The 21,320-nt window shown below is 36.6% G+C and overlaps 2 protein-coding genes across 3 annotated transcripts; one reads left to right on the top strand and one right to left on the bottom strand.

Annotated features, from left to right (window-relative positions):
- Nucleotides 1–1,272: 1,272 nt before the first annotated feature.
- LOC132626992 (uncharacterized) lies at nt 1,273–21,086 on the bottom strand. Of its 2 annotated transcripts, XM_060342032.1 has the most exons (12): nt 20,847–21,086; nt 20,351–20,732; nt 16,676–17,076; nt 15,392–15,469; nt 14,141–14,243; nt 13,327–13,415; nt 11,896–12,007; nt 10,221–10,274; nt 10,090–10,138; nt 3,532–3,632; nt 2,007–2,125; nt 1,273–1,930 (listed from the first exon to the last, which is right to left on the bottom strand). In XM_060342032.1, the coding sequence occupies exons 2-12, from the start codon at nt 20,717–20,719 to the stop codon at nt 1,588–1,590; spliced, it is 1,818 nt and encodes a 605-aa protein (XP_060198015.1). In that variant the 5' UTR covers nt 20,720–20,732; nt 20,847–21,086; the 3' UTR covers nt 1,273–1,587. The 2 variants fall into 2 exon arrangements, with proteins under 2 accessions (XP_060198015.1, XP_060198014.1); XM_060342031.1 differs by lacking the exon at nt 20,847–21,086 and having other exon boundaries at nt 20,351–20,829.
- On the top strand, nt 8,466–9,942 carry LOC132626993 (large ribosomal subunit protein eL28z-like). Its single transcript, XM_060342033.1, has one exon. The coding sequence runs from the start codon at nt 8,466–8,468 to the stop codon at nt 8,892–8,894; it is 429 nt and encodes a 142-aa protein (XP_060198016.1). The 3' UTR covers nt 8,895–9,942.
- Nucleotides 21,087–21,320: the final 234 nt, after the last annotated feature.

The raw sequence follows: 21,320 nt of genomic DNA, 5'->3' as shown, positions 1-21,320 counted from the left end.
ATTTAAAGACCACAAATATGGGGGGCAAAATTTAAAGACCACCCCAAAAGAAGGGCAATCCGCACAAAAAAAAAATGATCTAGGAACAACACAAAATACCCCTAAAATGTAAAGTATTTCCCGCCCATGCCCCTTTAAAACTAATTCGCTTTTAATCCAACTGGCCGAAAAAATTTACCCGAGTAGCCTCTCGCCCAAAACCCTTCCTCCATGATATCATCGCAGTATATTTATTGTATGATGATGGTATCATGGAGGACCAAGAGAAGGATTGAAGCAGTCTTCCATGATTTTGTCTCAGTATATTTATGTACCACGATGGTATCACGGAGGATTGAGGAGTGTCTCATTGAAGAATTGAAGCAGCCTTCCACGATACCATCACAGTATATGTACACAAGATGATGATATCATAGAAGTTTTTTTATTAGAAAAGTGTCTTTTGAATAAGTGAACATGATACCATCTCAGTATATTTATATACCATGTTGCTATCATAATTTTGAAGGCATTTCGGATAAATAGTTCAGGAGCATGAAAGTAAGAGAAGTATGAGCGGGTAATTATTTTATTTTCAGGGGGCAGCGACGTTCTTTTCCCCTAGATCTATTCTTCCTTCATTTTCTTGTGGGCTTATTAAAATTAGAGACATCCTGTATAAACTAGCATATATTAGCAACGACGACGACGAACCCAGAGTAAACCTACAAGTGGAATTTGAAAGGGCTAAAATGTACTCATACCTTATATATTAATGACTGAAGTAAATAAATTATTAAATGTTAAAAATATAATTACTAGTGTGTAAATAGAAATAAAAAAATAAAAATTACGAGGTACCGTAATCATGCTATAATATCTATAAAGTATAAATAGATTTTATCGTTCAACTGAATGAATAAAATATGATGCCTTTAGCAAAAGATGAGTTAAAATGTCAAAAAACGACCCTGATTTTATAAAATTAAAATGAAGATAATAATAATATAATAAAAATAATAATAAGCGATAATGACTGTTGATAAGAACAGTGCTATTATAGTATGTGTAACAATGATCATAATGATATTAGAAGCTTTTTATTATAAAAAAAAAATAGTAACTGGTAAGCTTTCTTAGCTTATCAAAGCTATTAGAAGGAAAAATAATTTGAAAGAAAAACAGAACAAAATAGGATGTCGAACAGTCGATACGTTGTGGAATGAGTTATCACGATCACTTCCCTTATGTGCTGAACTACTTTTTTTAATCTATGTTGCATTTCACTAAACGAAAAAAGAAGAGGTTTCAATTTCATTCAACGAAATTGATTGAGTGAAAGGATGAAGGGTATGTGTCTTTTTTGAACTGGTATGAGTAAAGATGAGATCAGATATTCTCTCATCTATGCTTTAAAGAGAAATAAAAAAGCTCAAACAACAATTTATTCTGCAACTCCTTATCAGCTGCAGCACGATCGATACACATAAATCCCTACATGTAAAATTGATGGATCTACTTGAGGATGCACGTTCAAGAAATCTCTTTCAAGCAATAAAATTACAAGGGCCAACACAAATACAAACATCGAAGACGACCACATCTCTTCTAGAGGAAGTTCCTTTGGAAGGATCCAGAAGAAAATCTGGATGTGAGACCTTGAGACATGTCCGCAGCATCAAGCTTAACATTTTGCCTTCCGGCTGTCAAATCCTTCTCACGATCCCAAGGTTTCCATGGATGATTTCCTTCCCATTCTTCTGTTACCAATTCCTGCTTAGATTTTTTCTTTGACTTGGTCCGTGCTTTCTCTTGGTGCTTTTCTACCATAGATTTTGATCGTCTCGCTTTATTGTACTGTTCCACCAGTTCAGCATCGACACTTGCTCTACTCTTTTCTTGTAGTTCTTTTGAAGCAAGTGCTGAAGCCTCATTGAAGGCTTCCAAATAACTGAAAATGCAAAATAATTAAACCTAGATATCTAATACCATATCCGGAAGATCTAAATAAGAGAGGATGAACATACTTCATTTTGGCTTTCTGAGCTCGATCTGATGGGGTGTCTGTCCAGGCACTAGCATCACCACGGCCTTCTTTCGAGCTCTTGCTAAAGCTTGTCGTTGAGTGCATGCTCACAACGCCAGTCTGAGCAAACAATCGGTCATGGAATACATCATGCAGAGTTTCATGAAGTAAAAAGAAAAGGAAAAAAACTCCTCAAGGAAACAGTTTCTCATTCAGAAATTAGCCAAGGATTTCATGTTGTCTAACTTTTGGACCACCACTATAAAGTGCATGTATAACACACAGTATGTCTTCAATAACTTTTATATGTATGTTTACATATATTCTTATTTTTTAAAAATTACTATTTCTTATTACTTCGGGGTAGTGAATAAAATACTGGAATTCGTACGGGAAAGAAGCTGGTGCTGCCATTGAACGAACTCCAAAGAGCCATAGCTTCCCATTCCCCTTTTTTTTTCTTCTATTAGATGCTTGTTCAATATCAATTCCTTTTCAGCAACTAAGATATGGTTTTGGGTTATTACATGGTCACTGAACCCATAATGTGAGAAGCATGCTTATGATGGGTCCAAAACCTGTCCGGGTTACCTAAGGCAGCAATGGTGGCCAGACGAGTGAAAAGCTTATTGAAAGAAGAGATGGCTCAAGAAATTTAGGCGCAAATATACCAATGCTTGACTTGTATGTGGTTGTTTGGAGGAAGCATTGAAGTAAAACAGACAACTCTTGGTAACTTTGACAACCAGCACAAAACCTGTCTCCATGAAGAAGCTGAATATGACGATGCAGTTTAAATTTGACATCATTAATTGATTCAGCTTTAGACTAGGATATGGCGCTGAATAATAATATAGGCCATTTAGGAGTCTAATAGGTAATGATTGACAGAGGCACCCTGTAGGTCAAAAGAAGTTTGAAATTATGGTTGACCTGAAGTACCTAAACTAATATGTCCAAGACATACCAAAATTTATGAAAGGGCTAAGGAGCAATTGGGAGGGACAAGAATTAAGAACAGGTATATAGCCAGAAGCCAGTCACATCAGGTTTTACTTCAAGCTAAGGCACTGGCAGTTAGAAATTAAATCAGAAATAGCCAACCAATATTGGATCAACTAACTACACCTCAATCCCAACCTAGTGTCAGTTATGGGTTAGCTAAATAACTACCCAATATCAAAGTAATTGTGTGCGCGTATATATATATATATATATATTATCAATAAATCCCCAACATTTAAGCAATGACTTGTCTTGGCCTGTGTACTAGATTCCACCAACCCAGTTTTAAAATTCATTCTCTTCTTTTTTTATTTACGAGTGTATTTTAACCCTTTATGTCGTATTTAAATATGCAAAATGCATCAACTGTGCCACCATGACTAGTGGAACATCAATTAGATGAGCAATTATGCATCTTGGCTGGCACATCTAAAAATAGAACCAAGTATGATCTGTCAAATCTTAAAGAAAAGCAACAAAAGGACATCCATCAAAATTGAACGGAAGAAAGAAGACCTTACTTTTCTTTCAGGAGGCAGTGTCGTCATCCATTCGTCTCTTTTTGGTGCAACTTTGACCTCCGTCTCTGCTAACAGCAGATCATCACCTTCCATGGAGATACCTGAAGCCAATAGTAATTCCAATTGAAAAGAAATTCTCCACTGTCAAATAGCATGTTATAAACATACTGGACCACGACTTATCCCCAAAAGAAGAACATATTGAACCATAATAATTACTCCCGTTTTTCCAGTTTATGTGATATTTCCTTTTAAATCTATTCCAAAAAGAACGACCTCTTTATAAATTTGGAAAGATTACAACTTGAACTCCCCATTTTACCCTGAATGACAAGCTTTTATAGCCACCCAAATGTAACGGCATGTTTAAGACCACAAGTTTCAAAAGCCTTATAGCCACACAACTATTATGACTGGTCAGAGTGTTCTAGATGCTTTACCTACTTATGTAATGTCCTTGTACCCACTATCTTGCAAGGTAAGGAAGAGAATTAACGCCCTAAGAAGGAACTCTATTTGGCAAGGCAACAAAGAAAAGTCGGCTATTCACTTGGTAAATTGTAAGTCCCTGATCACTAGCAAGGAAAGAGGGCGATTAGGCATTAGAAATCTGCAGGCTCACAACAGCAGTCTAACAATAAAGTGGCTTTGGAGATATAATTCAGAGGAAAATGCTTATGGAGAAGGGTAATTAAGCCAAATATAAGCAAAGATGGGATATAGTGTTCAGAGAGTGTCAGCAGCCCCTATGGTATTGAAGTTTGGAAATCTATCAGATTACATTGGGATACTATTGCAGCCAACTCCATCATCAATGTGGTAATGGTAGGAATTTATTCTGCGCTAACAATTGGTTAGGCCCTGATTTATAAACATTGCATCTCTCCTGAAGCAAGACTCTACACAATCTGGGGTCAACAAGGGTGGAATATCACTTCTAGAAGGGCTCTAAATGACTGGGAATTAGGGTTGTGGAACTTTTTAAGACTCTGGAAGAATTCCAAGGGCTCACAGAAACTTCTAGTAAGCTTTACTGGAGAAAGCAGTAGTGGGGCTTGGGAAACAATGGAATGTTCTCGGTGACGTCCTTTTATGAGAAAATTTTGGGTTGATCTCCCATGTAATACAATATAGGTTCCAAGTGCGTCGAGGAAAGTGTGTTTTTTCACTTGGCTAGCGGCTCGCCACTAGAGGGTGATTTTGAGCAGAAAATCTTAGAAAGAGGAAGGTTGTCTGCATCAGTTGGTGTTACATGTGTAAGGTGGTGGATGGGGACTGGGATCATCTCCTTCTACATTGTGGGCTTACCATGAGATTATGGTGGGATATGTTCAGGTGGTTTGACACTCCTTGGGCAATGTCAAAATCTGTGAAAGGGTTCATGTTCAGTTGGAAGAGCAGGAGAAGGAGGAGACGAAGAAGGGCTTGGAATACGATTCCGCTTGCGTTAATGTAGGTATCTTGGAGAGAGAGAAATAGGAGAGCTTTTGAAGGAGTAGAGTCAAGTTTATCTCAGTTGAGGAGTAGTCTCCCTTCCCTTATTTCTTTTGGTGTAAACAGAAAGTTCCTTGTCATATAGATGATTGGACGGAGTTTGTAGAGAATCATATTTTGTAGATTCTTTACTTTTTGATGTACCCCTTGTATACGTCCAGTTTGGCCATGTTTATGAATGAACATACGTACTTGATTAAAAAAAAAGAAAAAGGCAGACCTGGTAAAGATGGGGCCTTTTCTGTGAAGTCTGCTTATCACACAGTTTGTAAAGTGGACCAACAAATAGCCGAGTGGCCTTGGAGATACATTTGGAAAGTTAAGGCTCAAAAAAGGTCCTATGTTTTTCATGGTTAGGTGCCAAAAGAAGCCTGCCTGACTCAAGAGAACTTAAGGAGAAGGGGGTTCCAATTATGTTGTAGATGCTCACTATGTGGTTCAGAAACAGAATCCAATAGCCATCTGCTGGCCTTTTGTGACAACTCTTTCTTAATATTGTGGGTCTCAAATGGTGTATGAATCCCAACACTAGTGACCTGTCAAGGAGCTGGAATTGCAAAGGGGGTATAGTCAGAAATAAGAAATGGTGGAGACCGGTTCCTGCTTGTATATAGTGGATGGTATGGAAGCAGGAAAATTTAAGATCTTTTGAAGCTAGAAGCAGTATTTTAAGATGAAGTGCTTTCTTCTGTTTCATTATTGGTGTAAAGAAAGTTTTGCAGAGGAAGCAGAATCCTTAGTAGACGTGATAGGTGCATTGTAATTGTTAGGATTTCATAGTTGGTTCTACTGTCCTCCTTTCCTGTAATTACGGTTTTCGTACGGCCCTAATGCCTTCTTCCTTTAATATACATCTTACCATAATCAGAAAACTTGCTCCACTACTACGTCGAATTTTGTGTATCACCTCATTTAACAGCTTGAGCTGTTCGACAGAAAGCACATTATTGTATTTAACTAGTCTTTAACACCACTAAATTTGACCCATGCATTATGTTCACAGAAATCTCAAGATAGACACCAATTAATATTGAGTGCTAGAGTCCGTCAAGATAAGCAGATTACTATGAGTGCTAGAGTACGTCTAGATAAGCTGAAATTAAGTAGCTTTTAAGCACCAAGTGCTGAAAGACACTTTCTAAGTGTTGGCGATGAATTTATCAATAAGCTTAACAAGTTTGGATAGAAGTACGGAACTGAAAATAAACAGTTGAGTTCAGAAATAGATGGTTGAAATTCCCTTACAGTTTTTTTTTTTTTTTGGGGGGGGGGGGGGGGGGGGGGGGGGTTCCCATCCGGTGTCCGGGGCCCGACTAAATCCAGATTCGTGCCGGATAGTCTCACATTGGGGTGAAAAGCACTCCCTAACAATGATGACTCCGTACCCAAGGGGGCTCGAACTCGAGACCTCTTGGTTAAGGATGGAGTAGTACCAGCCACTACACCACAACCCTTGTTAGTCCGTTAAAGCTGTTAACACAAAAGAAGACCTTATTGTTGCAACATTTTATTTTTAAATAATCCAGATAAAAATTAATTTGTTTCTCATTTCCAATGGTTGTAAATTGATTTAAAAAAAAATTAATAAAAATAAATAATTTATTTAAATAATATATAATAATTACTTATTTGACTGAAGTATGTAAATACAAAATATATGCAACAATATGCATATAAAAATTAGGGAAAATGCATAAAAACACCCTCAAACTTGTGTCGGATAATCAGTAACACACTTATATTTTGCGGGGGTCATATTACCCCCCCGACCTATTTAAACCGAAATATATAAACCCTTAAAATGTCACACCCAAACCTTTATTGTGTAGTGTATACATGCGCCATACTTTTTTCTTTTTTACTCTTTTTAATCCTTCTTTATTTCTTTTCATGTATTCTTTCTTCTTCCACCATTGCCTACAAACCCATCAGATGACGTTGATCAAACCACCAGAGCCCATCTTTTTTTTCAGCAGCCATGAAAAGAGAGAGAATAATCCCAAACGGATCTCTTGAATATCCAACTAATAGCGAGCCTTCCGTCATCTTGTCGTCCTCGGCCAGATGTCAATTATTTTATGGTAATTGATAAGTGATACTTATAGATTTGCAAAAACACACTTGTTATTGGTCTGAGTTTTTCCCTTCCATGTGTCAATAATTCGATTTAGTGATAATTGGGTGAGACAAATTAAATTAATTTGGTGATAAATGAGATCTAAAAGCAAGCTATCCATTTTAACTGTACTTTACATTAAAGTTTTACTAATATTATGTACCAAGAGAAGGGGAGCCTTGGCGTAACTGGTAAAGTTGCTGCCATGTGACCAGGAGGTCATGGGTTCGAGCCGTGGAACAGCCTCTTGCAGAAATGCAAGATAAGGCTGCGTACAATAGACCCTTGTGGTCCGGCCCTTCCCCGGACCCCGCGCATAGCGGGAGCTAAGTGCACCGGGCTGCCCTTTTTTATGTACCAAGAAATGATTTAGCGGTGGTCGGAAAATATTTCCAGCGAGATGAAGAAGAAATTGAGAGTGTTTCCCTTTTTCTTTCTTATGTATGTTGGGTGTCTTTAGAGGGAGATTTTGGAAGTGTTGAAAATGAGAAAAGAATATTGTGGGTGAGAAATGGGGAAAAAAGAAGAGCTAGGGGATGGGTGGCCGGCAATTATGTGATTTCCATGGCTGAGTGTGAAAGAGGAAAAAGAGGAGAAGAGGTTAGAGAGAGTGATTATAGTTTATTAATTGTATCTAATTAATGAGATCCAATGAAGAAAGGACACTTGTGCAAAATAGTCAACTTTGACTTATTTTTTTGCCTCACTTTCTTACAAGTGAGTGAGCACACTTGCTATGCCATGTCATCACTCATGGGTGTATATATTCCGGTTTAAAATAGTGTAGGGGGGTAACAGGACTACCGCAAAGTATAAGTGTGTTACTGATAATCCGATACAAGTTTGAGGGTGTTTTTGTGCATTTTCCCCAAAAATTACAACCATTTGCAGTTCAAACCTAGCGGGTGACGGAATGACAAAAGTTTATCATGAAAAGACTACTATTGCAGCTACCATTATAAATATCACAATCAATGGGAGATCAACCTACAAATGATTATTGTTTGCGCTGCAAATAGAATTTCTATTATCTGGTCAGAAGCGCCAGAGTGTAGTCCAAGCAACGAGGCATGGAAGAACTAAAAGAAAGGTGGAGTTAGGCTGTAGTGAAGGAAGAGTACTTTGGGGATTACAAAATAAGGTATAACAAGGCAAATTACTTTTTTTTTTCTGATGACAAATAAGGCAAACTACTTGATCAAACATAAATAGCTTTTTAAGCTGAAATGCCATAAGTTGAGGGTCAACTTATGGCTTTTTTGCTCTCTGCATCTCCATCAAGCCTTCAAAGCAAAACCCTAGGAACCCTTTTGGGGTGTGAAAAATGGCAAATGTTCCAGGGCAACTAGTGTGGGAAATCATGAAGAAGAATAATTCCTTTTCGGTGAAGGAGTTCGGTAATGGTACCGCTGGTGTTGTGTTTAGAAAAGAGCGTAACAATCTTCACTCCTACAAGCACTCTGGCCCAGCAAACAAGCATACTGTGACTATCCAGCCAGGAGGCAAAGATCAATCTGTGTTGCTTGCTACAACGAAGACCAAGAAACAGAACAAGCCTTCAAGTTTGCTGGAGAAATCTGCGATGAAGATGGAATTCCGCAGCATGGCCAAGGCTGTAAGGAATCAGGTCGCGGACAACTATTACAGGCAAGATCTGAATAAGGCAGCCCTTGCAAGGTTGAGTCTTGTGAACAGGAGTCTCAAGGTCGCCAAGTCTGGCATCAAGAAGAGGAACAGGCCTAGAGTTGCATGAAGTGTTACATTGTGTTTGTAATGCATTGTCCTCCTGTCATTAAGCACCAACGTTTTGGTTTTAAATTTTATATTTTAATCTTTCTTTTCAAAAATCTATTGGGAAGCGTCTTGGCCCGTGCTTTTGGATTAAATAGATTTAAAAAAACTTATGGCTTTTTACTTGGGCCCAAGCCCATTATTTAGCTAGTATTCCCTTAGTCCCAATTTATGTGAAGGTGTTTGACTAGGCACGAAGTTTAAGAATGAGAGGAAGATTTTTGAAATTTGAGGTCTAAAATAAGCAATAGATATTTGTTTGGCTATAAATCATCTCATTAAGGGTAAAGTGGAAAGTTTAAAGTCGAATTGTAACTACATACAGAAAGGCTTTTTTTTTTTTTTTTGTTTTGTGGGGTTGGGGGGGACTTCATACAGAAAGGCTTTTTGGGACTGACTAAACAGGAAAGAGTGCCACATACATTGGGACATAGGGAGTAGTATAATTAGAATCCTTAGGGTTTTAGCTCGTTAGTTTATGATGGATTGTTGATGAAGAACTCCCTTGAGAGAGCCTCCCTTAAAGGAATTTTCCTGAACCTCTCTAATTTATTTATTTTTTGGGGTAAAGTAAGTAAATTGTATTAGAAAGGCATCAAGAAGATGCATGATTACAAAGTATAGCTACACGAAGCTAAAAGACTTAAAAGACCTGCAAAACAGTCAAAAGTATGCCACCATGAACTCTGCTAAATGAGAGTCAAGGAGCTAACAAAATCCAAAAAGTTATCAACATGGTAATTCTTCTAGTAAGTATTCACGTATGAGTTCAACTTCTTTTCCTCCTTGATTCTATTCTAGTAATTGAATGCTAATTAGTGGGTTCAAATATACTTGCTTGGGTTGACTAGATGCTTCCTTTACTGGAATTCTCTCCTTTTTTTCTTATTCTATTACTATCTTCTTATCTAATTCTACTTTTGATTTCCTTGTGTTAATACCGTCGTCACACACCCACACCCAAATCGTGTCGGATTGACATGGGTGCGGTGAAAATTTTGAAGGGTCTGATCAACATAGATTGAATTCACAAACCATTAAGCAATAGAGAAGTTGAATAAAAAATTAGGTACCATGAGGCACCAATCACATAAAAATTTGACCAAGAGAGTAGAATAAAATGAATGATAAACCGTGTTTTAGCAAAATGGACCAACCTTGCAGACGTCTCCATTGGGCCGCTTCACGCATAGCTTGTAAATCTGCCTACAGAACCAAATCTTGTGTTAACAGACTTGTTGTCAAGAACGTTTTATCATTATACCCCATGGGACACAAAAAAAAGTACCTTAATTTCCTCTTGTTCTTCCTTGCGCTTTATTTTCTCATCCAAAACTTTCCTCTACAAAAGGAAACAACATCTTCTTGATAAGTTAAATGAAAGCAACATTTGGAAACCCCAAAATAAAGCATTGTAATGCTGTAAATGTTCTGCATAATATAGAAAGTTACAAAATAAAACTTAAGTAACTGAATAAAACAATGGTAGGCCACAGTAACAGGAATGCCTGATGTTACTGCATCAAATCATAGCAAGTCAAATTTTCCATGTGTTAATTCTGAGTGGTTTTATGCTGCTGATTTTCTCAATGACAAATCTTTCAGATTACGAATCAGCGAAGTCAGGTGAAAGTGATGGAGTAGCAGATACATCTAGAACTGCTACCCCTAGGGGGAAAACCTGACACCTGATCCAGCTGAGGAATCTTCTCTAATACAGTTTTCAAAGTTCCTGCAAAAGTATGATTTCCTGCCTAAGCATTTTAATTTCTATCAAAATATGGGAGCATAAGTCAGTGCCAGATTGTTTATTGTGTGGAAACAAGGAAGCCAAATAAATTTTAGCTTTCTTAATTTCCTTCTAAAACCAGAATAGAAGATGAATCCATGTTTGAGTGTCACTTGTAAATGTAGAAGATGCAAGACCGTATGGAGGGATACATAGTTGAAAAACATATTATTCGTACCCTGAATAAATAATAAAGATTGCATGTGGGAGAAAAGGAACCGCTTCATCTTTGTTGACTTCTGACATTTTTGGACAAACTAAATACTAAACTTGTCGCATGACTAGACATGCAATATGGCATAGAAATAAGGTATATGATATTCAGCCTTCATAACTTCTAGTGGTTTTTCTTATAAGTTGAAACGACTGCAAGTCCTAAAGATTTTTTCAACTTCTCGAGTAGGCAGAAGTCTTCACTTCTGTATATCCTAGTTCTTTTCTTTCTCTATTTCAGTTTTTCAATAAGCTTCTCTATTTCATTGTTTAAACTACGGAATTTCAGAATCTATCAACTCCTAAGTAAAATGATAAGACGAAAAAGTCACATATTAGTAAGCAGAAAACGGCATTGATGTATATTGCTAAAATTATGCCCATCGCACCAAAAAAATTTGGCTTAAAATTGGGATGATGCACTTAAAGAATATTTTCAAATGTTAGTGAAAGCACAAAAATTGTTTTCTCTTATCTCAACCAAATAAATGTATGCCATGAGAGCAAGAACGAAAAACAATACCAAAATAATTGATTCACACAGCATACGGCCAATCCAACTTAGCTGTCCTAAAAAACGCTAAGGCTAATTTGATAAGAACCATACTGAAATAATGGCCCATCCTCAAAATTAACCAGGTTACTTGAAAAGATTCAGCACAAACCAACTACAAATTTTGGAAATATTAAACATCTGGAAACAAAATATATGGGACTAGTATCTATACCCAAATGACTAGAAGCAGTTACCCTTGCTGGCGCAGAAAAAATGTCCATTTGGCGTCGGATATTAGAAATAAATGAAAGAAATCTGCATTTAGCCTTGCTACTAGAAAATCAACACCGGTTTTAAGCCAGACCTTAAAGAAACTTCTCTTCATGTAGTTCAAAAAAAAAAAGCTTCTGTTGACATAACAAAATTTGTGAGGAAAACAAATGATGGTATCACATAATTACTCACTTTATCTGGATCTTGCAAATCTTTATAGGCTTTGTTCAGCTTGACGAACGCTTGGTGAGCTTCAGGATGAGTGCATTTATCAGGATGCACCATTAGAGACAACTTCCAGTACCTAAAACACAAACCAAAATAACAAATGAATGAGGACAGAGTTTAAAGGTGCATTTAGCAGCATGACTGAAAACGGCAGCTACAAGTTAACAGCCGACTGGTGAGTAATCCACATCCATGGTTCACATACCAATAGGAGTAGTTACACCATCAATACAAGGAAGAAACAAGTAATGGCCCCACTGATTCAAGTTAACAACTTGTGGGTAAAATTCCACTTTATAGTGATGATATAAGCATATGTCGCGCCACAACCGTGTATATAATCATCAAAATATACAGTTGTCTCAGGGAACAGCTGGATATATAATCCAAAGATCGTATTATCCATTCAACTCCTCCCCAACTAGAAGTATGTGAAGGCAAAATGCTTTAAAAATTTAAATGAAAGCAACTTGACTTACCACTGAAAATAAAAATCGCAAATTAATAGGTGTAAAATAACATATCTCAAAATAATATACAAACAAATATGAAAGCTACATCTAGTACAGGACCGAAGATTTGGACGACACTCCCCTTTGACAATTTTCAGGATATACTTAAAAGCTTTATTTTAAAATGACATATTTTAAACAAATAATATAAAACCAAAAGGAAGTTTTTTACATATTAGACATTACCTATACACCGAGATATGCAAATTGAATTTAACATTCAGTGAAGACATTCAGAAGTGTAACTTAATGTTCTTTTCATCAATAGAAGTTTAATTTAATATTTATAGTATTCACTGACTCAATATAATCAGTATTACACAGTGATTTAAATTAGCTAGTGATACAAAATATCTATATATAGACTTCAAACTTCACATTCAGTTTCATCCCCAGCCCTCAAAACACTAGATACTCAGATCAATATTGTGCAAGGCCGATGCACCTGTACCATTACTCATTACTTGTAAGTTGTAACTTGTAAGTTTGATGCTGTAAGAAAGCACCATATGACATGCCATCAGGGAGCATTATTACTACCGTCCACCAGGAAACTTGCGGCTCACAGCTGTTCAGCCGCTTCTCCAGGAGATAGGAGATGTGCTGCTGACTGGGTTCAGTATATTTAAGCAGCAAGACTATTCAGGTTTAAAAATTCAATCAAGCATTATTTACAGGAAAAGGGAAAGTCTGGAGCAACTTAGCTCATCTACCGGACCATGTTCGAGAAACTGAAGGCCGTATGCAGACAATAAGCTTATATACTCGGACATCAATAATTTCACGGACTGAATTCTAACCTACAGATGCTACCCTAATCTTTATTTTTATTTAAAAAAAAAAAAAAAAACTACAGCTCTGCACAAACAAGCAAGCAATTTACCTTTTCTTCATGTTATCACTCAACATATTTCTGTTCGCACCCAAAACATCATATGAGTTGTCTGCATCTGCTCCCATGATTCTTGTAACCTGACCAAGTAAAAGTACTAGTCATACACAAGTAAGATTGTCAACAAAAAATTACATAGAAAAGCAAGATTCTCAACTCACCTTAACCAAAATATCTGTCATGAACGTAAACCAAACCCAGACCCACAACTAACAGTGTAGAAATTGTGAAAAGAGCAGGCTTCACTAAATATCATATATTCAGAACCCCAAAACACTACTAGAAGTTGACAGCAGAACAGAGGTTAAAAAACAGCATGGGGAAGGAAAAGTGAAAACCAAGAGAAGTTCAGAAGTGCCGACGAGAAAATAAAACAAAAGGTTAACTTTTAGCAATTCTTTTTTAGCAAATCAAATTTCTAAAAGAGAGAGAGAGAGTTGGATTTTGAAAAGTAAGGACGAGTACAAGTTCCACTCCTTTCAAAAACAAATACAACTTATAGTACCATATAAACACCGCATGGCGGATTCTTCTTTGTTTTTTTAATGGCTCATATGGGGGTTGATTCAAGATATCTGTAAATCTAGAGGTTCCATTTGGTTTGGTTAAACTAAAAGGGATGTCAAATAATCTTAAAACAATACAACTGGATTACTTTGTTTGAACAGTGTTTATCAAATCAAATTTCAAACATAATTATGTCAATTGAAGGTACTAAGAAAGATCACCCAAGTATGATTTTAAGGAGAAAGAGAAAAAGATAACAGATGGACCAATAGGGAAGAGAAGAGGATGAAGGAAGAACCTCTTCAAAACGCTCGGCGTCGTTTGCTGATTCTGTCTCAGTAACCAAAGCAGGAGGTGGAGGTCCTATAAAAAATTCAGTATCTTCTTCTAGCTCAACATCCCTGGAAACATTTGTCAGAGACACTTAGTGCAGTTCACTTTAGTCTGGTATGACATATATGACTTCCTAAAACGGTAATTTGAAGCTTCTTAGATGTGGAAGGGATAACTATAAGACTTCAGAGAGAAAGAAGTGCTGGCCGAGACAACAAAAAAGAGGCTGATCAAACCGTGAGATAATCCAAGAAGCTCATAGTACTCTTTGTATTAATGTGTTGAAACCAATCTGTTGTTCCATCTCTGAACTGAAAATTTTCTGAAGGGACAAATTTAAATCAAAGTTGCTCGGACTCTTCAAAATCCCTGCCACGCCCGTGTCAACATGACATGGGGCTGGGTTTGTGTGGGGGATCCACTTTGATCAACTTACCTCCGGTGCTTTGACTACATCTATGACTGAGAACTATAGATTAATTGGGCATTTGGTTTGATTTTTGGGTTTATGTCATATATATATATATATATATATATATATATATATATATATATATATATAGAGAGAGAGAGAGAGAGAGAGAGAGTTATATAAAGTATGAGAATGCTTTGCTATAATGCGAGATATCTTATGAAAAAAATTAGGGGTTTATAAAGAATTAAATTTTATTAGTTTTAGTTCAGTAACTTTAACTAATCGAAATATATATTTTATATGTTGTAATATACATTTATTGGTCGTATCCCAGCACCTGTATGAGAATGCTTTGCTATAATGCGAGATATCTTATGAAAAAAATTAGGGGTTTATAAAGAATTAAATTTTATTAGTTTTAGTTCAGTAACTTTAATTAATCGAAATATATACTTTATATGTTGTAATATACAGTTATTGGCCGTATCCCAGCACCTGTATCCGCACTCGAATCCATACCCTGAATCCTAAAATTTATATGATGAAGAATCCGAACTGCACCCGAGTCCGAGCAACATAGATTTAAATTCATCCAACGTGACACGTTGATATCAGTGTCGTAAAAAAGTCTAGTTGATTAGGCTAAGTAAAGAATCAATTATCTACTCCCTTGAGCACATTGCAAATACAGTTAAGAGTTACTCTTCAGCAATACCAATAGGGTCGGTTAGTGTAAGAAAACCAAGTCCACAAGTACATCTCTAAGTGAGGCAATAAATTGCACTGGAGAATAAAGGATACCTCAGCTCCGCTTGTGCTTCAGTCAACTTAGCTGCAGCAGCAAGCAATTCTGCAGAAGGCATTGCAGGGCCAACCACCCTGCATAAGCGCAAAAGAGATTAAATGAACTTAAGACAACTTAGGACTAGAATGCGGTCTTGAAAAAAGAAGAACACAGAAAATAAAATGAAGAAACCACCTACTCAACCATCACCACCTTTTATTTTCTCAGGTAAAAGAAGGAAAACTGTAATCCTTTTTTTCTTTTGTGTTTTATCAAGGAGGAAAATATGAATTAGAAACTACATTCCTTTTCTAAAAAGGAGATCCCGCCCCCTTGTGGAAATATACTGGGTATGATGTTGTTGTTGTATTCGCCTTGTCATTGGGGGGTTGGTAACTTGGTATGGACTTTTATCTATGTAATATTACAAATTTGGTGGAGGAAACCATGTTGACTACCTCATAGTTGAGCTAAGCCTGCCTTTTACAATTTGTAAAGTCAAAAAGTTAACTAGATTTATCAAACTTAGTTACCTGCTGGTAAAGTACCAAAAACTAAGTGTATGTCTAATTATTAGTTCTATGATTGTGTAGGGAGGGACTCCATTTTATGAAGATGGAGTTCATAAACAGAAAGTAATGATGTTACAAAGTAATACTTGGTGAGTCTGAAATTCATTCCCTCACGAGTAATCACACTGCAACCAGACATCCTTTCCTATTTGCCTCACTTGTTAACCTTCCATTGAGTGTCATTATGTGTCTGAATGTGATCAAAACCCTTGATTCCATTCCATTTTGATGACCAAAACCCTTTCCAGAAACAGAAATCATTTGTAATGAACATCCCTTAAAAGAAACAATTGGGTTCCCTAATGTCTTCAACATTATTCATTAAAGAGAAGGACACTAAGGCCCTTCTCTTTTATATTCTGTTATTTGCCTAAAGACATTCCTTCCCTAGAAGGCTATCATGCTTGAAATTTCTAGGTGAAATGTTTCCTTTCTCAGTTTTCGTTATAGGATTGCCCTACAAAGTCCTTTGTTTTTCTATTGTCTCATATTCTTCATCACACTCTGAATCCTCCTCTTCTTTGCTAATTCTCTCATCGTTGTTTCCAGCTACAAGTTTGCTGCCCTTTGTCAGTTACCACATATTTTTCCTTGATCCCCCTTGTTATCCATGTTCCATATTCCTTTTATGTAAAGCCAGAAAAGCCAAGGGATGTTAGCATGCAAGTACGATCAACCATAACATGACGCTGAGAGGGTAAACAGTGCAGGAGGGTGAGATCAACATACCTCTTTTTTGGGCCAGTATTTTCTTCGGCAGGCAAACTTAAATTAGCATTGTAAGTGGTAGCATTATCACTTGGCAAACTCAAATTGGCATTATGACCGGTAGCTTCTTCATTTGGCAAACTCAAATTGGCATCACAATTTTCGTGTCCAACTTCCCGATCCAATAGCTTGGATTGCTCATCATTCTGATGAAACTCCTGACTTTGAAGTTGATTTTGGGAGCGGATTAAGGGTCCAACAGTCTCCAAAGTAGGAGATGCTTTTGATGGTAATAGAAAGACATGATCACCCGTTTCCTTAAGGTTTAAGGACAAGAACAGCTTTCGCAGACGCTTGACCAACAATTTTTCAGATAAACCCCCTATATCTACAGCTTGTCCATCATCAATCATTTGTAGAAGCTGTATAGAATTTACAGAAGATGTAAGCTGAATCTGGCTCATAGTGGATATGTCAACATAAGCTTGAAGATAAAATTCTTATGGTTTAAAATCCTAGAACAGTGAGCACTAAAAGAAGACCCAATTGATTAGAAGCTTATGGACACAAGTTTTTTTAATAAGGTATATAATTTTTTTAATAATGGCAAAATCTCCAGTATACAAGCAATATACAAAAAAGTAGAGAATCTACAACATAATATGTTCACTACGAACGTCACCCAATCTTCAAAAAAAATCCCAAAATAGTCACTATCTTTGCACTTTGGCTCAAAATAATCCTATTTCTTTATTATGGAGCACTATACATAGTCCACATTCTTTGATAAAGCGCTGCACTTTTAGTCTCAGTTCAAACTTCCGCAAGTTTCTAACGGAGAAACCTCACATGCGAAGATATGAGATTATTTCCTTAGAGGACAACAAATACTCATTGTGTTAAACAAGAAGCCTGTTGAGTTACTCTTTAGTTTGAATAAAGATTAAAGCTCTAACTTAAAGTACGTAGCAGCAGATCCCATAGGTTCCACGTGATTGTTCAGTCAGTATGGCAGTCATGAGTTCCATGCTCTTCCTCTTAATTTGTCCGTTATCATTATGAGATGCCATGTTAGGCCATGACTAGAATTTAAATGTAAGAATCCTTTCATTTTTTTTTTTAATCAAGAATTCATATAGCCTTGTAGCGGCCTTATTTATTTCTCATGGTCAAAAACACTATGACAAATTTTGGAGATGGTAATCAGAATTACCATGAATGCACCATCATTCCCCTTCTTATGGCAGTTAGCTACCTGACTTGCAAGCTGGGAAATGCTATTTGTCAAGTTTAGATTCCACGTCTGCTATAAATATTTTATATGTGAAAATCCTTGTTATTCTTTTTAGTTATTGAGAATTTTTCTTCTTATTTATCATCTTCAGAAGATAAAGAATCAGAAAAAAATGCAATGTCATACTTACTCAACCATTTAGAAACATCAAACAAGAAAGATGACAAGTACTCAAGACATATCATCAGTGTTGTTGTACAAATAGTTACTTCCAGCTGCGACTCAAACTTAGACTCATCATACTGAGTGGCGAGTATGCATATATCAAAGCAGCTTAAAGCATTTGAAAAAGTTTGGATAAATCATTCAATAAATCTCTCTTTCCCGAGAAATTTTCCTGCACTTTTTGGCATGCGGAGTGCAGTGTAGCGGCAACGAGAGTGAAGTAATCAAGAAATGCTACCTAATAAGGATTACTGCTGAGTTACTTATGATGTCTAGGTCTCAAATTTCAGTTGTTGAATCCATTGAGCCCACAGTGATGAGGTTCTCTATCACTATTTATTAACATGAGCAGAAGAGCACAGATTCAATACACACATTATTAAATTGCATTAGATAGATTGATTGAGCCTGACTTATGCAGCAAAAGGGCTTTAATAATTTGGGAGAAGAATGCATTTGATCGGGCTCTTACTTAACAAAATGAGTATTTTTGTCCTCTAAGGAATAAATTTCATATGAGGCGCATGTGAGGTTATTTCCGCTAAAAAAACTAACAGAAGTTTGGATTGAGACTAAACGTGCACCACTTTATCAAAGAATGTGGACTATTAGTATTCCAAAGTAAAGAAAAAGGACTATTTTGAGTCGAAGTTCTCCCCCATCTTCTATACACATTGGAATGCCCATGGACACAAGTGTTTTTATATGCCTACAACCAAATAGTTCACTAATACAAAGTAGAAAAGGAGAAAAAAAAAAAAAGGGCAACCCAATGGACAAAGCATCCCGTGTTAGCAAGGTCAAAGAAAGGCCGCACCCCAAGGGGACAGCCTACCCTAATGCAAGCATTTGTGACTGCTTTTGACGGAGACTAGGGTATTGCAGGGGGATAACCTATGGATAGAATATTCTGGAAGAGTACAAATTCTAGCTCTTCATTTATTAGTTCACCTTGTAAGGTCCTCGAAATAATGCACACATAGCAACCTTTTCTTTGGCTGTTCATTTGGAAAAATAACTCATCACTAAAAGTCAGAATTCTCACCTCAAAAGCTCCTACATGACCTAATTTAACACAAGAAATCTTCAAGAAAGAGTAAAGAGGTAGTCATTTGCAGCAACCTTTGTCAGAAGACATGAGAATATAAACAGAGAGATCGCTTAACTCATGGACACTGTGTGCGCTTTACTTAACATGGACTCTCTAATTCCTTAATATTGAAGGAATGTGGGTCGCTGTATTTGGTGCAAAACTCAGCACCACTATCAAGCTAGAGTTAGAATGTGATATATACTGTTATGAAGATAAAGAAAAGGCAGCTCCTAAATGGAACTCCAGCAAGTAGAAAGGGAGTTATTTTGACTTTGTGTTTCATCTTTATGAATTTTGATAAGCATTTTGTTAACAACATCTCATACTCTCTGTTCCTTGCAACTTCTTGGTGCCCGTTTTAACACATTACCTCACTTTGCAAAGAAAAACAAAGAGTTTCATCCAACCATCTTATCCAACACCATCAATTAAAAAGACATTTCTGGTGAAACCATTTATTTATTTACCACAACCTTAAAGCTAAATTATTCGATAATAGCCGGAGCAATTTGCTTGCTTTCTACTCCCTTGTCTCAAATTCTTTTTCAATTTTCCCTTACCAAGAGTTAAAGGAAAAAAATTCTACCATTAAGAATCTCAAATGTATCAGTACTACTTTTCTGAGTAGTTTCTAAATATATAAATCTTCTATTCAAAAAGTACATTAATATATGTCTGCTTCAGGACGAAAAATTGTTTAAGTAATGCTCAAACAATGAAAAGCTTCAAAAGTGATTTAATACACATCTAGTTAAGAACAAACTTGGGCCAACGATCCTCTAACAACGAAAAATGGACTAAAGTTGAGGATGGAACTTGTTAATCCATCCACCCTCAAATACATGACACTTTTTCATGTTGGGACGTTCCAAAATGCTCAAGAAATTACCTTTTAACAACTTTCAACAATTCAAATGTATTGACTATTTAACTTTAAAATTTGAAGATGATATTTTCTTTATTAAACTAATATTATTGTATTTTCTTCCATTATCACTAATATAACATACTATAAGTGAGATTATCATTGTCTCCAGGGGAAAAAATGAGTTGTAACAACAAGAACCACAACACGAAGACAACAACTAGTACAATAATACAATTAACAAAGCTAATTACAAAAAGAACAATTAAAATGTAGTACCTGTTCCAAATCAGCAGCTACAGTAGGGAACTCGTGCAATATGGCTTTGACCACATCCTCCGGATTCGCCCTCGGTCGCTTGGGCTTTGAATCATCAGTGTCCGAGTCCGACTCATTAGAATCTGAATACTTGCTCTTCCCCTCTCGTTTCGATCTCCTACTACTATGCTTCCGCTTCTTCCTATGCTTCCTCTCTCTATGCTTATCGCTTCTCCGACTCCTCTCCTCCTCGCGACGCCGTTTGTGCCGACGCTTGCGCCGTTTTTCATCGTCGGAGGAGCTATCAATTTCGTCGGAAGATGATTGAGACGAAGAAATGGCTACTTCTTCTCGTTTGCTTTTCTTCTTCCTGCTCGAATGCTCTCCCATGGCGATCCTTGTTCTGCAGGGGAAATTCGGGGTGGAGATGATTAGAAGCTTACAATTCTCGTGAGAAAATGATCAAAATGGTCCTTAATGTCTAGGGATTAGATTGTTTAAGTCCTTAGATATATACCACTTAACAGGTATGGTTCTTAGTTGCCCCGTTTGGCCATGAATTTTTTTTACTTTTGTCGAAGTTGAATTTCGAAAATCATGTTAGGCCATAAAAATCCGGAATCCAAATTCTGGAATTTTTCAGAATTTGAAAGTTGAAAAACATCAAAAAGTTTTTTTCACTTTTATCACTCGGGTAAAGTTTCAGGCCATGTATTTACGGCCCTAAATATTCTTTACTTTACTACGATCAACATGACAGAAATAATCTTCTTTTTTCTTTCAAAAAATGCTTACTTATTATTTTTTAAAGTTTGTTATATAATAAAAGGAGTGCACTAAAGTAGTAAGGGCAAATATAACATATTCATATATAAACTTGATGGCCAAGTTTACATGGTCCATATAAGAAAAAGAGTACACATATCTAGTAATACGCTTTGAGAGCTGCCTCATTAAAAACCTTACCAGGAAAACTCAAATGGGACAACTA

This window comes from Lycium barbarum, chromosome 2, assembly GCF_019175385.1.
Source record: "Lycium barbarum isolate Lr01 chromosome 2, ASM1917538v2, whole genome shotgun sequence".
Lineage (NCBI taxonomy): Eukaryota > Viridiplantae > Streptophyta > Magnoliopsida > Solanales > Solanaceae > Lycium > Lycium barbarum.
This window is presented reverse-complemented; position numbering and strand designations above follow the sequence as displayed.